We start from the raw sequence: 18,172 nt of genomic DNA on the forward strand, positions 1-18,172 counted from the left end.
TAGAAGGCACCATCCACAGTTTGGTCTCTGTTACGTTATTACCCATGTTAGAGCTCACATTTATTGAAGACACTATGTACCAGATTCAAGATCTCATTAAATTCTCTGGTTCTGTTTTCTTCATTTTACAGATGACAAAACCCAGGCTCAGAGAGCCACTACCTTGCCCAAGCCACAAGAGCAGAGCTAGGATTTAAACCTTCTTCTGCCCAGTTCCGGAGCCCCAAGGACACCGGACTCTGGGCGCAGTGTCGGCACAAAAAGCCTGTTAACCCTGACCCTGGCAGGCCAGCCCCACGAAAGCACCGCTGGCACCCCCTAGGGAACTGGGCTCAACAGCACGGGGCAGGGCGCCAACAGCACTGGACTTGGGTTTAGGGCTGGTTCTTGCACCCACCAGATAGGCGACCTCGTGCCTCAGCTCCTCCCTCCAGCACGCGAAGGCAAGCGACTGTGAGCCGTCGGGGGTTCCACCGAGCCCCGCCCTCGGGGGTGGGGCAGGGAGCGGTCACGTGAAGGGGCGCCTTGCCCCCTCCCCACCCCGAGCCCCGCCCCGCCCCGCCCCGCCCCCAGGCTCCAAGCCCTCATCCCCGTGCGCGCAGAGGGAGCTGAGGGCGCCGCGCGGGCTCGGGACCTGCCGCCCCCACCCGGTTGCCGGGGTCGGCGTCGCTGCCGCGGGGTTTCGGGGAGGCCTGCTCGCTGCGTGGCCTTCTCCCGGGCAGCTGTGCGGGCGGCTGGACCAGCAGCGGCAGGGAGGACTCGAGCGCCGGCGGCAGCAGCGACACCATGGATCTGTCCTTTATGGCCGCACAGGTAATGGGGCTCCTTCCACGCGCGCCCCGGGCCGCCAAGTTTGGGCAGGTTCGGGGCCACGGTCTCGCCCTCCCCGCCGGGGCTGAGCGCACCGGGAGGGTTCAGGTCGGGCGGTGGCGCCCGCCGGCGACCCGAGCGCGGGTCCTTTGTCCGGAGCTGGCATCCCCACTGGGTGCGCGCGTCTGGGGCGGCGAGCATGGCTCCCGGGGGTGGGGCAGGCTGTGCGCCCAGTGTTCCCCGGATCGACCTGTGCGAGGGGCCTCGGCAGGGGTCCCCTCCCTGCCCATCCCCCACCTGCGGTCCTCCCTCCGTTGCCCCGGAGCCCTCCAAGGCGGGGCAGCCCAGATCCGTGCGTACCCGGCTGGGCAGGCAACCTCGCTCTTCCCCATTCTGTATCTTCCCGAGGCGCCGGGTAATCTGTCACTTGCTGCTGACCTCGGACGCCTCCCACCTCACTTTTCTCCCGTTTGGTGGAGACCACAGACTCTGTAGCCCGAGGAAGGCGGCGAGACCCGCTCTGTGACCAGCCAAGCGCCAGAGCGCAGCAGTCGTTTTCTCCTTTTTCTGCTTTGTGCTGAGTCTGTAGCCATCAGTGCCTGGCGCGACCATAACTCTTCTCTCGACACAAAACAGGTTCCCAGTGGCAGACAAAACAGATGACCTCTCATCGCTTGGATTTTTTTCTCCAGGGGAATCCCCTGAAGCTCTGAGCGTGGAGTGATCTTTATGTTTGGTGCCTTAACTCTGGAGCCAGAACAAAGGCAGACGCCTGCTTTCCGGAGCTGGAGCTGTCTGTGGCCTTTTGGAGTTACAGTCTGGCTCCAGGGAAGGGCCACCGCATTTGGGCTAGGAGGGTAAGTCCCCATGTACCAAATTCAGACCTTGCACCTTCTATCGAGTTGGTTATGTTGGGAGCCCAGTGGTAGGAAGGCCCCCCAGGTTCCCTCTGTCCCCTGGGCATGTGGCAGGGGCTCCACTGGCTGCTGTTTACTTTTCCAGGGAATGGAGTTTCAGGGGACACTTTCCTTTTCCCCCAAACTTCACCATGGTGGAAATCTGTTTAAAAAGTAACAGCAAAATCTAGGCTGTAGGGACAGCGAGCTCCCAGCGCAAGCAGGAATGGGTGCAGGATCCCCAAGTTGGCTCAAGGGAACCCAGATTCCAGCTCTTGGCAGTCTCTTAACAGCTTTTCCATAATGCTAATTGCTCCCATGAGCCAGGCTGGTATTTTTTTTTGCCTAATTTTCTGTCTCCTGTTCCTAAACCCATGTTTATAAATATTGTCATATGGACATCATTTTAGATAGTGCTGCCTGTAACTGCGTGATGACTGAGGAGGCTTCACCGGGTTTATTTCTAGAGGGGAGAAGAGCTCACACAATATCTACCTCTGCCTCCCAGCTCTGGATCCCACCAAACAGCTGGCATTTCCATGGTTACAAGATAAATTGATTACTGCTAATCCTGGGGCTGGCTGGAGCATCAGGAGTTGCTGTGGTAACTTGACAAAATAAACATAGGGCTTTTCAGCACCTATAGGCAGAGCCTGCACAGAGATGGAGCTTTGTTTTTGTTTTTTCGTTTTTTCTTTTTTGTTTACGATTCAAGTTTAATGTGGTCAATTTATTACTGTGGACAGATGTTTGGGCATTGATTACACACTCAGCCCTGGGTTAGCTGCAGGGACAGAAACGTGAAGTGCCACCAAACGGGGAGAGATGCTGACGTTTTGCTGAGCATCTGCTATGTGCCAGACGTGGGCGCTTACACGCTTGATTACAGTAAATCCTTACATGTCTGTGACGTTGGCACTGTTATCCCCATTTTACAGATCAGAATACCAAACTTCAGCGAAATGAAACAATTTGCCCAGGACACACCATTAGCAAGGAGGAAAATGGGTTTCAAATCTGGGTCTGAGGATCTGCAAAGCTGCTGGGTTTCCACCTTATTGCTTCCCCCTGAGAAAGACACAAAATAAGGGACAGGAAGGACATATTTAAAGATGACTCATCTCTCCTCCTCCCCCCAGGAAGTGCTCTCCTCGTGGTGCGTCGTGATCTAATGGATTTCATTCTGGTGTTGCTCTGTGCCTCTTATCCTCACAAGGGTGGGAACTTTTATGTCTTTGTCTGTAGCACTTAGCAGTGCTTGGGCACAGTGAGTGTGCAGCATATGCTGTGGGTGTACGGTGACTGCTGCACGTGGCCAAGTCGATGTCCCCACGTGTCAGCAGAAGGCAGTTTGATAGAGACATGTGAAGGCCTCCATCCACTTGTTCAGCTAATGTTGAGTGCCTGCCTTGTGCCAAGCTCTGTGTCAGGCACTGGGACAGGGATGCTGGGGGACAAAGTTGAATGGGATGTAGATTTTCTTTCTGGATGCTTGGAGAGTAGTGGAGAAGTGATGGACCAGGCCATTCCTAGAAAGGGCGACCAAAATGCCTGGTATAAAGTAGGCCCTCCACAAGCATCTGTTAGGTGATTGGATGAGGATAAGACAAGATGTATGTGCAGGAAAAGCCATTAACAGGAAAAGATAGTGAGTTTGAGGTGTCACATGCCACCCCCCCAAACACCTGTTCATCGGTACTTGAGGCTGGGGGTTCTGATGGATGAGAACTAGAGGCAGATTTCCCCTAGCGGGCCTGGGAATAAGGGCATTCTAAGCAGAGAGGTACGGAACTTCCCTGGCGGTCCAGTGGTTGGGGCTTGGTGCTTTCACTGCCATGGCCCCGGATTCAATTCCTGGTCGGAGAGCTAAGATCCCGAAAGCCACACGGAGCGGCCAAAAAAATAAAAAATAAGCAGAGAGGCATGGAGGTAGGAAAGCCCAGAATATGTTCACAGAATCCTTCAGGAAACTGGAGGGTAGGGAGCACAGTAGAACTGGGAGACAGAGGCCAGGGCCAGGTTGTAGAAGGTACTAACTGCCCAGGATGAGAAGTTCACGTTTAATCAGTAGACAGTGGGAGCCATTGTAGGTGACTGAGCAGGAGTAGTTTATAATTGAAGCAGTGCCCTGGGAAAACCCCAGACCCCGTAGAGGCCAGAAGCTGGAGGGATGGATGGAGTCAGAAGTACACACCTGTTTGACTCACTGATGGAGTGAAAAAAAACCATATTCTTGTGGCTCCAAAACCCAAGTCTCTTCCCCTTCACCAAGTTGTGAAATATGATTCCTCTTCATGGTTTAAAAAGACCTGGAGGATACATGCCATTTTAGATAGATTTCCCTCTCAAAAGCTAAGCATCAAAAAGACACTCTTCTTGGATGTACAGAGTGGACATCAGTTATCCAACAAATCCTCTTATGCAGATGTGCCCTCCCTGGTGTGGGTACACCGGGCTGTGGGTTTGGGCTTAGAAGAGGCTGTGGTCGCTGAAGATGTAAAGACTCAGCTTGACCCTGAGTCCTGGAGGCACTCAGCCTCTCTTTCCCCCACCCTGGAAACACCCCAGCCCCACTCTATACAGTCCCTGAGTCCCTGGAGATTCTGGAGGTTTGAATAGTAAACAGGGGCATGCATTTCCCTATGGCCAGAGATGGCCAGGAGGGCAAGGCTACCCGGACCCCCTAGGAGCTGGAGGGGAGGGGAGAATCACAGATCTTGAAGACTGATCCTTAAATCCCTTTGTTGTCGGTGGGGTAGCCTGTCTCCAAAGACGGCCCCATCCATTCCTTCCCTACCTCCTGGAGGTACATGTTGGCCCCCCCATGAAGGAGTTTAAGATCTGATTCCCCTCCCCTTAATGTGAGCTGGCCTTAGTGATTTTTCTGACCAAGACAACGCAGTGTGAGTGACATTCTGAGATTAGCTTGACATTCTGAGATTGGTTTGTAAGAAGCCTGCAGCTTCCACCTGGGACTCTTGGAGCGCTTGCTCTGGGGGAAGCCCAGCATCATGCGTGAAATTCAGAGACCCTGAGACCTCGGGAAGGGAATGAACATTTAAGAGACCTACTGTGTGCTGGGCCAGCGCATGGAATGAGCTAGAGGGACAAGGAGCCCCGTTTACATGTTTCTAGGTTGTAACTCCCTGTAGGACAAGCATGCCTATGGCATAAGAGCTCGCTCTCATTTTTTTTTTTAAAAAGGTGTATTTTACTGGATGTAAATTAAACCTCAATAAGCCTGACTTTTTTTTTTTTTTTTAAATATTCCTGCATTTTATTTATTTATTTATTTTTGGCTGTGTTGGGTCTTCGTTTCTGTGTGAGGGCTTTCTCTAGTTGTGGCAAGCGGAGGCCACTCTTCATCGCGGTGCGCGGGCCTCTCACTGTGGCGGCCTCTCTTGTTGCGGAGCACAGGCTCCAGTCGCGCAGGCTCAGTAGTTGTGGCTCACGGGCCTAGTCGCTCCGAGGCATGTGGGATCTTCCCAGACCAGGGCTCGAACCCGTGTCCCCTGCATTGGCAGGCAGACTCTCAACCACTGCGCCACCAGAGAAGCCCTCGCTCTCATTTTTTGTCTTGCATTGTCCTTGCAGTGACTAGTTTAAACCCAGTAGTTCCCAAATGTTGCTGCCACTAGAATCACCTGGGAGCTTTTAAGGGTCTTGCTGCCCAGGTCCTGCCCCAGACACTCCCATCTGAGTCTGGAGCTGGGAGCCAGCATCAGTGTTTTCTTTTCGTCCCCTAATTGATTCCAGTGTGCAATCAAGGTTGAGACCCGGACCCTAAACCCACGCTGTGGGGCTGTTCCCCTCCCCCGTCTTTGGATAGAGCAGGTCCTTGGTCCCTTTTAGGTCCTAAAAAGTCATATCGTCCCTGGAAGTCACTCCAATATCAATTCAGCAAATTAAAATATTCAGGCCCAAAATAATGTAACCTGGGAGCTTGCTCCAAAATTGAGGTTCTTGTTTGGGATTAGCAGATGCAAACTATATAATATATATATATATAATATGGAATATATATAATATATAGTATGGAATGGATAAACAACGAGGTCCTACTACATAACGCAGGGAACTATATTCAATATCTTGTGATAAACCATAATGGAAAAGAATGTGAAAAAATACGTGTGCGTGTGTATATGTGTGTATAACTGAATCACTTTGCCGTACACCAGAAACTAACACAACATCGTAAATCAACTGTATACATCAAAAAAAAATTTTTTAAAAAAAGAAAGAAAATTGAGGTTCTCCCTTCCTCCAGACCACACCTGGCACAGGTGGGAAACCTAGAGTTGGAATGGGTGCCTATATTACTGTCATGGTACAGACAGGGAGGAAATGGAGAGCCCAGGTGGTTCGGCTGACAGGCTGGGGAGCCATGAGTGGGGCTGACACAGGAGCACCCTTCACGTCATGATACCACCTCCCAGAGCAGTCCAGGTGCTGGGGGATGGTGGGAGGACCCGGGACCCTTCCATGGATCAGCTTCAGGGAATCGTTGAACCCCCGAGGTACACAAAGTAGCATGTTTATGTACATTTTGAAACAAGTTTTTAAAGAAATCTGTATTCATTTCCTACGGCTGCCGTAACAAATTACCAAAAACCGGGTGACTTAAAACAGCAGAAATGTAATCTCTCCCAGTTCTGGAGGCTCCAAGTCCAAAATTGACAGGGCTGTGGTCTCTCTGAAGGCTCTGGGGAGGACAAGCCCGTGACTCTCTCTTAGCCTCATGGGTGTGGTCTGCAATCATTGGTGTTCCGTAGCTTGTCTGTTCTTCTCTTCCTATCAGGACACCAGTCATATTGGATTAGGGCCCACGCTATTGACCTCATCTTCTTTTGATGACATCTGCAGAGATCTTATTTTCAAATAAGGTCACATTCACAGGTACTGGGAATTAGGACTTCAGTATATCTTTTGGGGAGACACAGCTCAACCTATAATAGGGTCTGAAGATCCCTGAAGAATAAGGATCTTGGTTTTTGTGTTGGTGGCCACTGGTCTTTGAGAGGCAGTGGAGAGATCACTTCTCTAAACCTCAGTTTCATCATCTGTGAAATGGGGACAAATTGCCTACCTCGTGGAACTGTTCATCTAGTCATTCAACAATCGTTTCCTGTGTGCTAGGCCCTCTCTACGTGGAGCGCTGGGAGGCAGAGGGTCACAGGCCCTGCCGTGTGATATGTGACAGGATGGAGGTAAACATAGGTGCCCTGGTACGGCAGAAGAGGCACTTCACCCAGCTCTGGAGGTCGGGGAAAGCTTCCGGAGGTTTGAGTTGAGCTGAGTTTGAAGGATGCATAGCTGTTATGTAGACGAAGGAGGACACTCCAGGCGGGGGGAATGACATGAAATGGCTTGAAATGGAAGGGGCTTGAATAGTGTCTCTTATTGGGAATGAAGGTTGCAAGTGACGATTTGGTTGGGCCGAGGGGCAGGTGAGAGGGAGCGGAGATGAAGCCGGAGGGACCAGGGCCAGGCAGGTGGCCTCATGGAGTGGAGCAGGGTGGGGTGGGGGGCTGCGGTGACCCGGAGAGCAGGGCTGTGGCCTGGAGAGGGCACAGACAGCGGCTCTGAGCTCCAGCAACTTGCCCATGCTGTGTAAACTCACAGGCCCAGGGCTGCGGGTGCTTGTGGGTTTTTAAGAAAACTGAAAACTCCGATGCTTATAAGCAGTCTGGATTTTCAAATGTTGGCAACTAATTAAAAATTTTAAACTAACCGACCAACCATGATGTGGGCTGTTTTAATAATTCCTTATTGCTTACCATTTCAGTTACTCCGTGGCTTAAAGCAATAATTTCTTTTGTGGGACCAGAATTTAGGAAGAAGTGGGCTAGGCAGTTTGTTTCTGCCCTGATGGCATCAGCTGGGGCCTCGGGGCTGGAGTCTCACAGCTTCACACACGTGTCTGACACCTCTGTGCAGCCTGACCCTTCTCTCCACTTGGTCTTTCATCCTGCAAATGTTTCTTTAGGCAAGTGGGGCTTCCTCCCAGCATGGTGGTATCAGGGTCATCGAACCTCTTGTGCAGCACCGCCTTCCCTCTCGAATCAGCATTCCTAGGTAGACGCTGCGAAGCTTCTTATGAACCAGACTGGGAAGTCCCAGAATGTCACTCACTCCACATTCGTTTGGTCAAGAAAATCTGAAGGCCAGCTCAGATTTAAGGACGAGGGAACCAGATTCTACCTCTTGATGCAGGAAGCAGCATGTATGTCCAAGGCGGAGGGAAGGATGAATGGCAAACATCTTTGGACACAGGCTACACCTGGTCCAGACAGAATAGGTATGTGGGCTGGATTCATCCTGGGACTGCCATTGTGAAAAGTATCTCTAGACTAGACAGATGTGTGTGGAGCTTGACAAAACCTTATAAAAAATTTCCAAGCCCAGGAGAGAAGTAATTATTCCTAAGGAGCTACACCATAACTTTACTAGACTGAACCATACGAAGTTGCTGATGTTGGACCATTTTGACCTACAAAATGAAAATTTCATAGAGTTCAGCCTAATAGGTACTAACTGGAAAGACAGTAGGTTCCTTGAGTTATGGAGGGTAGAAGAGCTGTGGGACACGGGATGGAGTGAGGAGACGTGGGAAGGGGGATCACTACCTGCTGGGGGGAGAGGCTTCGTGGGTTTAAGGAGCAGGGCCCTCCCCTGACTTTCCCCCCTCAGCCCAGCTCTTAGAACCTTGGCCTTGCTGGTGGGAGGACACAGTCCCACCTGGAACATTATGTCCCACTGAGTGGGTCTTTCTGGAAGATAAGATGCATGGTCTAATCATAGCTGAGATGCTGATAATGTCCACTGCTCGTCTGCCTTCTCCCACCCTCCCTCCCCCTGGGCCTTGGGAGTCTCACGGTTAATTTGCATTTTAATCATTTTTCATGGAGGGGGAAAAACCACAAAAGACTTCTGGTCAAGTTGAAGAGGCGATTCTGTTATCTCTTGAAATGGTCGTAGCTATTCTCAAGGGCCAATGGGAGCATTCCCAAAGATTTGCAAGAAACCAGCAGCAGTTTTCCCTCCCCAGAGGAACACAGCGCTTCCCAGAGAAAGAGAATTCTAGGGAGTCTGGCAATCTGCTACTTAGAGACTGTTTTCCCCAGCCAGCAACTGCTCCTTTTTCTTTAAGCAAAAATTATTAAAATATAAATTGTCTATTATCTCAGATGTTTTCAACCAAAGGGCTTGTCTTGAACTTTGAATTCCAATTTTAAAGATTTAAATATTTTATCATTCTAATTAGACCTGCCTCGGGAGAGCATATAGTGCTACGTTTTTGCAGGGGTGTAATGAGAAGTTGAAGAAGAAGTAAAAATCCGTAGTACATTTTGTAGACCAAATTTCTAGATAGTGTTTTAAGGGTCAAGACATTCCATCTGACTTGAAACAATTATATCTCACAGAGCTAAGAGAACCAGGTCGTCTGGAAGTGGATTGCAAATCTCCAATTGAACACTTGAGTGTTTGTGGAGCACCTGCTGTGAACTCAGCCCAACTTTGGGGGTCCAGACTCCAGCTTCTCTACTCTGAGATGATGGAAACCCATCTCTGTTTACTCCCTCCCGGTTCTGTCCCCTCAAGATGCCCTTGTACCTTCCCATCATAGCTGCCTTTTTTTTTTTAATTTTATTTATTTATTTTTATATTTATTTTTGGCTGTGTTGGGTCTTCGTTTCTGTGCGAGGGCTTTCTCCAGTTGTGGCAAGCGGGGGCCACTCTTCATCGCGGTGCGCGGGCCTCTTCACTATCGCAGCCTCTCTTGTTGCGGAGCACAGGCTCCAGATGCGCAGGCTCAGCAGTTGTGGCCCACGGGCCCAGTCGCTCCGTGGCATGTGGGATCCCCCCAGACCAGGGCTCGAACCCATGTCCCCTGCACTAGCAGGGAGACTCTCAACCACTGCGCCACCAGGGAAGCCCCATAGCTGTCTTTTATCAAATGTCTAGGAGGTACCAGGCAGGCCCTGGGTTGAATAATACATAGAATCTCACTTCTAAATCCTATGACATCCCCATGGAATAGGCAATTTTAAGATCCATTTTACAGATGAAAAAACTGAGGCTTAGAGAGGCAAAGTCACTTGCCCCAGGGCACATAGGCTGGGATTCAAACCCAGATCTCTGTGCCTCTTCAGCTTATTTTTTAAATCCAATTTTACAATCTCTGCTTTCTGACTAGAGTGTTTAAACCATTTATGTGTAATGTGTTTTTTTTATAGTTGGGTTTAAATTTACTATCTCACTGTTTGTTTCCTGTTGGTCCCACCTGTTCTTTGTTCCCCTTTTCTTCTTTTTCTGCCTTCTTTTGGATTCATTGAGAATTTTTTATTATCTCATGTTGTCTCCTCTCTTGGCTTATTGGCTATAACTGTTTTGTTATTTTAGTGGTTGCTTTAGGATTTATAGTGTATATCTTTAGCTTAGCACAGCCTATCTACAAATGATATTATGCCACTTCACATTCAGTGTAAGAACCTTATAACAATACACTTCTATTTCTCCCCTCTAAACTTTTGTGCTATTATTGTTGTACATTTCACTTCTATGTGTGTTTTAAACCTCACATTGTATTGTTATCATTTTTGTTAAAAGTTAATTACCTTTTAAAGAGATTTAAATAGTAAGGGAAAAACTTAAATATTTTCCCATATGGGTACTATTTCCAGTGCTCTTTATTCCTTTGTGTAGGTCCATATTTCTATGTGTTATCATTTTCTTTCTGTCTAAAGGACTTTAACATTTCTAGTAGTTCAAAAGTGCTGGTGATGAATTCTTTCAGTTTTTGTATGTCTGAGGAAAAAAGTCTTTTTTTTTTTGGCTTTCATTTTTGAATGTTTATTTTTTACTTGGCATAGAATTCTAGATTGACTGTTTTTCAATACTTTAAAGATATTATTCAACCATCTTCCTGCTTCCCTTGTTTCCACTGAGAAATCTGCTGCCGTCCTTATCTTGTTCCTTCGAACATAATGTGTCTTTTTTTTTCCTTTGGCTGTGTTTACAGTTTTTTCCGTATTGATTTTTGAGCACTTTGATTATAATGTGCCTTAGTGTAGTTTTCTTCCTGCTTCTCGTCCTTAGGGTTTGGGAGCTTCCTGTATCTGTGAGTTTATACTTTTCGTCACACTTGGAAAATTCTCTGCCATTCTTTCTCCCCCCTCCAGTTTTATTGAGATATAGTTGACATATAACATTGTATAAATGTAAGGTGTACAACACAATGATTTCATACATGTATATGCTGCAAAAAAGATTACCACAATAAGTTTAGTTGACATCTGTCACCTCACGTAGTTACAATTCTTTTTTTCTTGGGATGAGAACTTTTAAGACGTACTCTCTTAGCAACTTTCATATATACAATACAGTATTTAGCTATAATCACCATGCTGTACATTATATCCCCAGAACTTCTTTATCTTATAACTGGAGGTTTGTACTTTTTGACTGCTTTCACCCAGTTCCCCACCTCCTGCCTCTGGAAAACACCAATCTGGTCTGTTCCTATGAGTTTATTTTTTTTAGATTCCACGTATAAATGAGAGTATCTTTCTCTGACTTATTTCACCTAGCATTATGCCCTCAAGGTCCATCCAGTATGTCTCAAATGACAAGATTTCCTTCTTTTTCATGACTGAATTTTATATATACACATATATATACACACATATACATGTATGTAGATATTAATGTACCACATTTTCCTTAAGTATTCATCTGTTAATAGACACTTAGTTTGTTTCAGTGTCCTGGTTATTGTACTGTGTGTGTGGATGTCCCTTCAGGACAGTGATTTCATTTCCTTCAGATACATACCCAGAAGCGGAATTGCTGGACCATACGGTAGTTCTATTTTTAATTATTTAATTTAAGTTTTGAACCCCCATACTGTTTTCCATAGTGGCTGCACCAATTTACATTCCCATCAACAATGCACAAGGGATCCTTTTTCTCCACATCTTCTCCAACACTTGTTATCTCTGTCTTTTTGAGAGTAGCCATTCTAACAGGCCTGAGGTGATATCTCACTGTGGTTCTGATTTGTATTTTTCCCTGATGACTTGTGATGCTGAGCACCTTTTCATGTACCTGTTGGCCATTTGAATATCTTCTTTGGAAAAGCGCCTATTCAGGTCCTCTGCCCATTTTTAATTAGATTATTTTTTATTGTTGAGTTCTATGAGTTTTCCATTATTTCTTTACAGATTCTCTCTTCCCCTGTCTCTCTCCGCTCCTTTGGAGATTCTATTTGCACGTATATCAGGCTGCCTGACATTGTCTCACAGCTTCCTGATGCTTGTTCATTTTTTTGAGGCTTTTTTTTTTCTGTTTGTGTTTCATTTTGGATAGTTATTATTGACATATCTTCAAGCTCAGCAATATTTTTTTGAATATCTAATCTCTGCTAATCCCATCCAGTGTATTTTCGACCTCAGACATTGTAGTTTTCATATCTAATAGTTTAATTTAATTTGGGTCTTTCTTATATTTTCAGTCCTCTTCTTAACATGTTCAGTGTTTCCTCTAGCTTTTTAACATATAGAATACAGTTATAACAACTGTTCAAAAGTCTGCATATACTAATTCTGAATGTGCATCAGCTCTGGGCTGGTTTTGATTGATTGCTTTTTCTCCTCATTATGAATCATATTTTCCTGCTGCTTTGCATGCCTGATAATTTTTGATTGGATGCCAGACATCGTGAATTTTACCTTGTTGGATGTTAGATATTTCTGTGTTCTTATAAATAGTCTCAAGCTTTGTTCTGAGATGCAGTTATGTTACTTGGAAACAGTTTGATCCTTTTGGGTCTTGCTTTTAAGATCTGTTAGGCAGGACCAGAGCCATCTTTAGTCTAAGAGTAATATTTTCCCACTACCGAGGCAAGGCTGCTCTGAGTATTCTACCCAATGCCCTGTGAATTATGAGATTTTGCAAAATGGCTGGTGGAAACAGGTACTATTTCTGGCCTGTATGGATGCCAGGCACTATTCCCTGTCATCCTTCAGGGTGATTCTTTGCTGCCTCAGGTGTTTTCCTCACACACATGTGCTCACCAGTCCTCTGCTAAATATTTGAGCGGTCCTTCTGCAGATCTCTGTTTAGCTCTCTCCTCTGCATCCTCTCCCTCATGGTCTCCAGCTGCCTTGGTCTCCCCAGACTCTCAGTCCCATCTCTTCAACCCCAGAGTCCACTGGGCTCTGTCTGGGTTCCCCTTTCCTGCTCCACAGCCTGGAAACTCTTCCCAGGCAGTAAACAGAGTCAATTACTTGTTTCCCATCTCTCAAAGGTCACTGTCTCCCACTGCCTGATATCCAGTGTCTTGAAAACCACTTCCCTATGTTTTGTCCATTTTTTAATTGGTTCCGTTGGGAGGGTAGATCCAGTCCTTGTTACTCCATCTTGGCTGGAAGCTGAATTTTCTTAACCCTGTGTTTTTAAGAAGTATGCTTCCACCCCTACTCCTTTCCTCCCGTTGTGGGAAAAGGAATATAACATTAAGTCTGAACCTGGCCCACGGCCTCTCCCTCCCCTCTGTGGAACCTTGATCTGGCATTTCTCTGCCTCTTCTGAATGTCATAAAATGTGGGTAATGTATGGAAGCTCACAGGTGAGTCTCTGATACCAGACTTAGAAAGCCAAACAGTGTATGGACTGTCCAAATTCCTTTCTGCGCTGCCATTGTCACTTGAGTTCCTTCAGAGGGTCTTGTGACAGGATGCTCCATGGGACATCATGAGAGCCAGGGAGTGATCCGGGTGTCAGGTTTGGCAGCCAGAAGTCGGGCAGCCTATTGAGAAGGGCTGGCTTCCTTGGGCCTCCATCCCAGGCACCTGGACTGGGGGGAGCCTCATTCCCCAGGAGGATGAAAGTGAGGGGGTGGGGAGCAGGCTGCCCCAGCCTCAGGCCCACCCAGGGTGGCAGCCAACAGCTGGGGCCCTGTTTGTCCTCTCCAGACCCCGTTACAGCCCCTCATCCATCTCCTCAGCACGGAGCTCTGGCAGCTGATTAGAAATGTATTAAGACTTGGCTTCCGGCAACTTTGAGGGAGACCTGAGGGAGGTGACTAATGCGCTCCCCGGGCCCCCTGCACCCTCGCCTCTCTTGGCTGAGCCGTGGCTCTGCTGCCTGCATCTCCTGCCCCCTCTCTGACATCCTGCCAACCCTTCTTCCCTCCCACTGGAGATCCCACCTAGGCCCCGCTGTGTATCCCAGTAACCAAATCAATCCGCAGGGAGGGCCATGGAGGCAGCATGCCATGGGACACCCCCTGTGCTGTGTTGGGGGATGTCAAGGAACCAGAAAGAAGCTATCACCAGCCTTCGTCATCTTTGTCACCCTCACCAACATCATGTGAGCACAAATTACATACAGAGTATCAACCTCAAGCACACAGGTGAGGCAGAAGCCACCCTTAGGTGGTAGAAGAAGGAGGCAGATGGTGTAGACGAACTCGAGCACCTGCTGAGGGGCGGGCTCTGTGCCGCACGACCCCCCTGTGAGGACGGTGCTATCGCACGCCCATTTTAGAGAGGAGGAGAGCGAGGCTCGGAGACCCTGAGGGTCTGGCCTGAAGTCACCCAGGCAGGAGGGGCTAAGACAGGCTGGGTCTGCGCCCAGGGCCTGGATACCAATGCTGAATAACAGCTGACAGATTGCAGAGCGTTGAAGTGGGAGTGGAGGGGGACCTGAGCCCCAAGCAGGCGTGATTCTGTGTCACAGACCTCCGCGGCCCAGCCCTCTGTTAGCCTGCGTCTCCCTCCCTGGGCCTGTGTGGGCAGAGTGGATTGTGGCTGAAGCAACTTGTTCCAAAGCTCAGACAGGCGGTCGCCAGAGGCAGAGGCAGAGCCCACAGGAGGTTGAAAGAACCGGGGAGGGGTCTGGGGGAGCGGAGGCTCGCTCCTTCTGGAAGTGCTTGGCCCTCCCTCCTCCTCGGAGCCCCCGACGCTCCATCCTGCTCTCTCTCAGAGCATCCCTGTGTCTGAGGGTCCGCTAAGGCAAAGGTTCATGTCTCATTTATGCCAGCATTGCTGCTGCCCAGTCCAGGGCCAGAGCTGGTAAATAATTAATAAAGGGATCAAAGGAGAGCAGGGAATCAATAAAAGCATGGGAAAAGCTGGATAGAAAACCATGGGCTACGTCAGCTTGCCGGCCCTTCCTCCTTGGCCTGCATCGTACCTTCCCGGAAGGCACCAGTTACACCGAGTCCTGCCACCGCACCCCGCATCCTGTCCCTCAAACTCCCAGGCCCCAGCGCCCTCCCTTGCCCTCTGCAGGGTATCTGCCACATGTGGGACCCAGGACTAGGGCTTTCCATTCAGCACAAGACAGCCTGTCTTAGCCCTTCCTGCCTGGGTAACTTCGGGCCAGACCCTCAGGCTCTCTGAGCCTTTCCCCCTCTGAAAAATGGGTGTGTAACAGCACTGCCCTCACAGGGGGGTCGTGCAGCACAGAGCCTGCCCCTCAGCAGTTCGTCTACACCATCTACACCATCTGCCTCCTTCTTCTACCACCTAAGGGTGGCTTCTGCCTCACCTGTGTGCATGTGAATTCTGACTCATGTGTTTGCATTGCTCTTGAACCCTGGCCAGATCACCTGGGCAGATCTACCCTAAAATGCCAGAATCCCTCTCCAGCATTCCTGTGAAGGTTGAGTCACTCTCTGTGTATCTTTACCGATGGGGAGCTCACACCACCTCGCAAGGCAGTGACTTCCACTAGAGGCAGGTAGCCTTGGGCTCAGACATGGCCCTGCCACTGTGCATCCGGGGAAATCACTCCATCTCTCCAAGCCTCGGCATTCGTACCTGTGCAGTGGGATGATGGTTGTTGTGGTAACTTATGATGTCAGGATTTTGAGGCTTAAATATGGTAACGTGGCGCCTTGTAAGGGGTCACTAAATGGGAATTACTCATTATGAGCTTCCTCTCTTGAGTCAAAAATCATCTTCCCTTTAACTCTGCGCATTGGTCCTCGGAAGCGAGTCTAATCCTGCTTGCATGTGGTAGCCTGGGGCTGTAATTGCCTGGGGCTGCAGTGAGCACCTGAGATGGGGAAGCCGGATGTCCAAGTCCCAGGCCTGGCTCTGCCCCTCATGACTTGGAGCAAGATACTTAACTTTTTAGAGCCTCAGTTTCTCTGTCTGTTAAATGGGAATAGTAACTCCTAGCTCACAGCATGAGCAGGAGAATAAAATGAAATGATGGATGTAAAAGTACCCACTGTACAGGACTGCACAAATGCCAGTAACATTTATTATGTTTGAACCATCATTCTGCATCCTCCTGCGTCATCCCTTTTTTTTGGATTAAATGTGGCCATTTCCTTCAACTATTTTTCCAAATGACTCTTCTCTCTGGAACCAGGTCAGGCTCTGGTCTGTCAGTCTTCTTGTAAATCGGTTTTCTCAGAACAAGACATGATGCTCCAGGGCTTCCCTGGTGGCGCAGTGGTTGAGAATCTGCCTGCCAATGCAGGGGACACGGGTTCGAGCCCTGGTCTGGGAAGATCCCACATGCCGCGGAGCGGCTAGGCCCGTGAGCCACAATTGCTGAGCCTGCGCATCTGGAGCCTGTGCTCCGCAACAAGAGAGGCCGCGATAGTGAGAGGCCTGCGCACCGCGATGAAGAGTGGCCCCCACTTGCCACAACTAGAGAAAGCCCTCGCACAGAAACGAAGACCCAACACAGCCATAAATAAGTAAATAAATAAGCTTTAAAAAAAAAAAAAAAAGACATCATGCTCCAGAAGAACCTATCACCTCCTTGGATCTAGCCCTGATATACCCATTAATATGGCCACTGGGAGCTGAATCTTGCCCTGTGTAATGCCGTACCTTTGCCTCATGCAAATGAGAGATCCCTCTTTCCTGAGTGCTGCTGTTCAACCAGTTCTCCCTTCCAGGACTGGTGCAGCTGATTTTTGTGAACCTTAGCACAGATATGTCAAGAACGGTGAAGGGTGTGAAATTTTACCTGCTTGCAAGCTAGCCTGCCGTGACGTAAAAGATGCTGACCAAAGACCCTAGACTCATAGACAGAGGGCTTTATTGCTCACAGCATAGTCAGCAGCATGAACTCCATGTGCACATCAGTGCCTCTGACCCCGCAGGTCCCACGGGGGCCAGGAAGAGCAGCCCGGGTGGATTCTGTGAGTGCAGTGGGTTTGTGTAACAGTGAGGAACCCCACAGTTAGGAAACTCAGCTCTTTCAAAGGGAGCTGCTAGCAAACCTGCCCAATCTTTGTCTCAGAGGGAGATATTATCTCAGAGGGAGATAATCATCCTGGTTGGGAAATAAATGTGCCCTCTGCCCCAGAGGGGACGCTGTCTCTTTCTTAGGAGACACAGTTTGCTGTACAAACATCATTGTTGTACAAACGTTGAAAAGATAGTCTGGAACAAGCGCTGTTATGCCTTTACTCAGAAGGCGTGCAGAACACAAAGACCCATGAAGAATTGTCTCCCAACAATGTGTTTATACTTATCCTTCGAAACTGCACAGATCTGGGCTTGCATCTCCTTTGGCCATTCCAGAGCTGTGCCACCTTGGGCAAACTCCTAGCCTCTCTGATCCTCAGTTTCTACAGCCTGCAAAAGGCATAATTCCTACTTTCGCAAAGTGCTATAAGGAGTTCTTTGTAGTAGTGTCCTTGAAGCATCCTCACTGTGCCTGGTATAGAGCAGACCACAGAGAGAAGGCAGCAGAACCGCAGTCACCATGATCTGGAGGTCATCCTTCCGATACTTGATTCTCTCCCGTCTATCTTCATCCCTCCCTGACCTAGTCCTCGTGGCTCCTGTCAAATGGAGTAGAGTTGCCATCCTGGTCCCGAGCCCACCAGCCAGTGGCGAGGACCTGGAAAGCTGGTGTCGGGAAGCCCAGAGCAGAGAGAGCAGAGCCTGGTTCACATCGGGGCTCCGGGACCCGGATGAGTTAGTTTCTGAGCCTCAGCTTCCTCATCTGTAACACAGAACCCACCTCCTAGGATTTAAGGACGAATGAAAGGAGATGATAAACAGGGACTGTCTGGAACGCATGTGACAGATGCTCAGCAAAGCCATTATGATGCCTTTTATGCCTTTTCGTTTCGGTAGCCTGAGACTCCTGAATGCAGTGTGGGGTTGAAGACAGGAGCTTGCTGCCTGGTGAGGAAAGTGGCCATTCTAGCTGCTCCCTGGAGGGAGCTGATTAGGAAAAGCAAAACAAAGAAGGCTGTGGGGTGTGAGCTTGTTTTGCAAGCTGCTGGCGGCACTCAGTAGCAGTTTATGGGCATTCGCATGGCAGGACCCTCTGCGTTCTGCCTCCTGCAGGGAATACAGATCCAACTGCCCAACGCATCCTTCTTTGGGGTCCAGAGATGAGGAGCTTGGAACTCTGCAGATCTTCTCTCTGGCCTTGGCAATGGCTGTTTACTTACTGTTTGACCTTGGGACGGGGTGATT

General features: G+C 49.0%; 1 protein-coding gene across 1 annotated transcript in view; it reads left to right on the top strand.

Annotated features, from left to right (window-relative positions):
- The first annotated feature begins 694 nt into the window (after positions 1 to 694).
- The window catches only part of C2H14orf132 (chromosome 2 C14orf132 homolog), a 46,024-nt gene continuing 28,546 nt past the window's right edge, over positions 695 to 18,172 (top strand). The window contains exon 1 of the mRNA XM_061182861.1: positions 695 to 813. Coding sequence (XP_061038844.1) covers positions 787 to 813 — 27 coding nt within the window. The 5' untranslated portion in view covers positions 695 to 786. The remainder of the gene's footprint in view (positions 814 to 18,172) is intronic.

This window comes from Eubalaena glacialis, chromosome 2 (assembly GCF_028564815.1).
Source record: "Eubalaena glacialis isolate mEubGla1 chromosome 2, mEubGla1.1.hap2.+ XY, whole genome shotgun sequence".
In the NCBI taxonomy this organism is placed as follows: Eukaryota; Metazoa; Chordata; class Mammalia; order Artiodactyla; family Balaenidae; genus Eubalaena; species Eubalaena glacialis.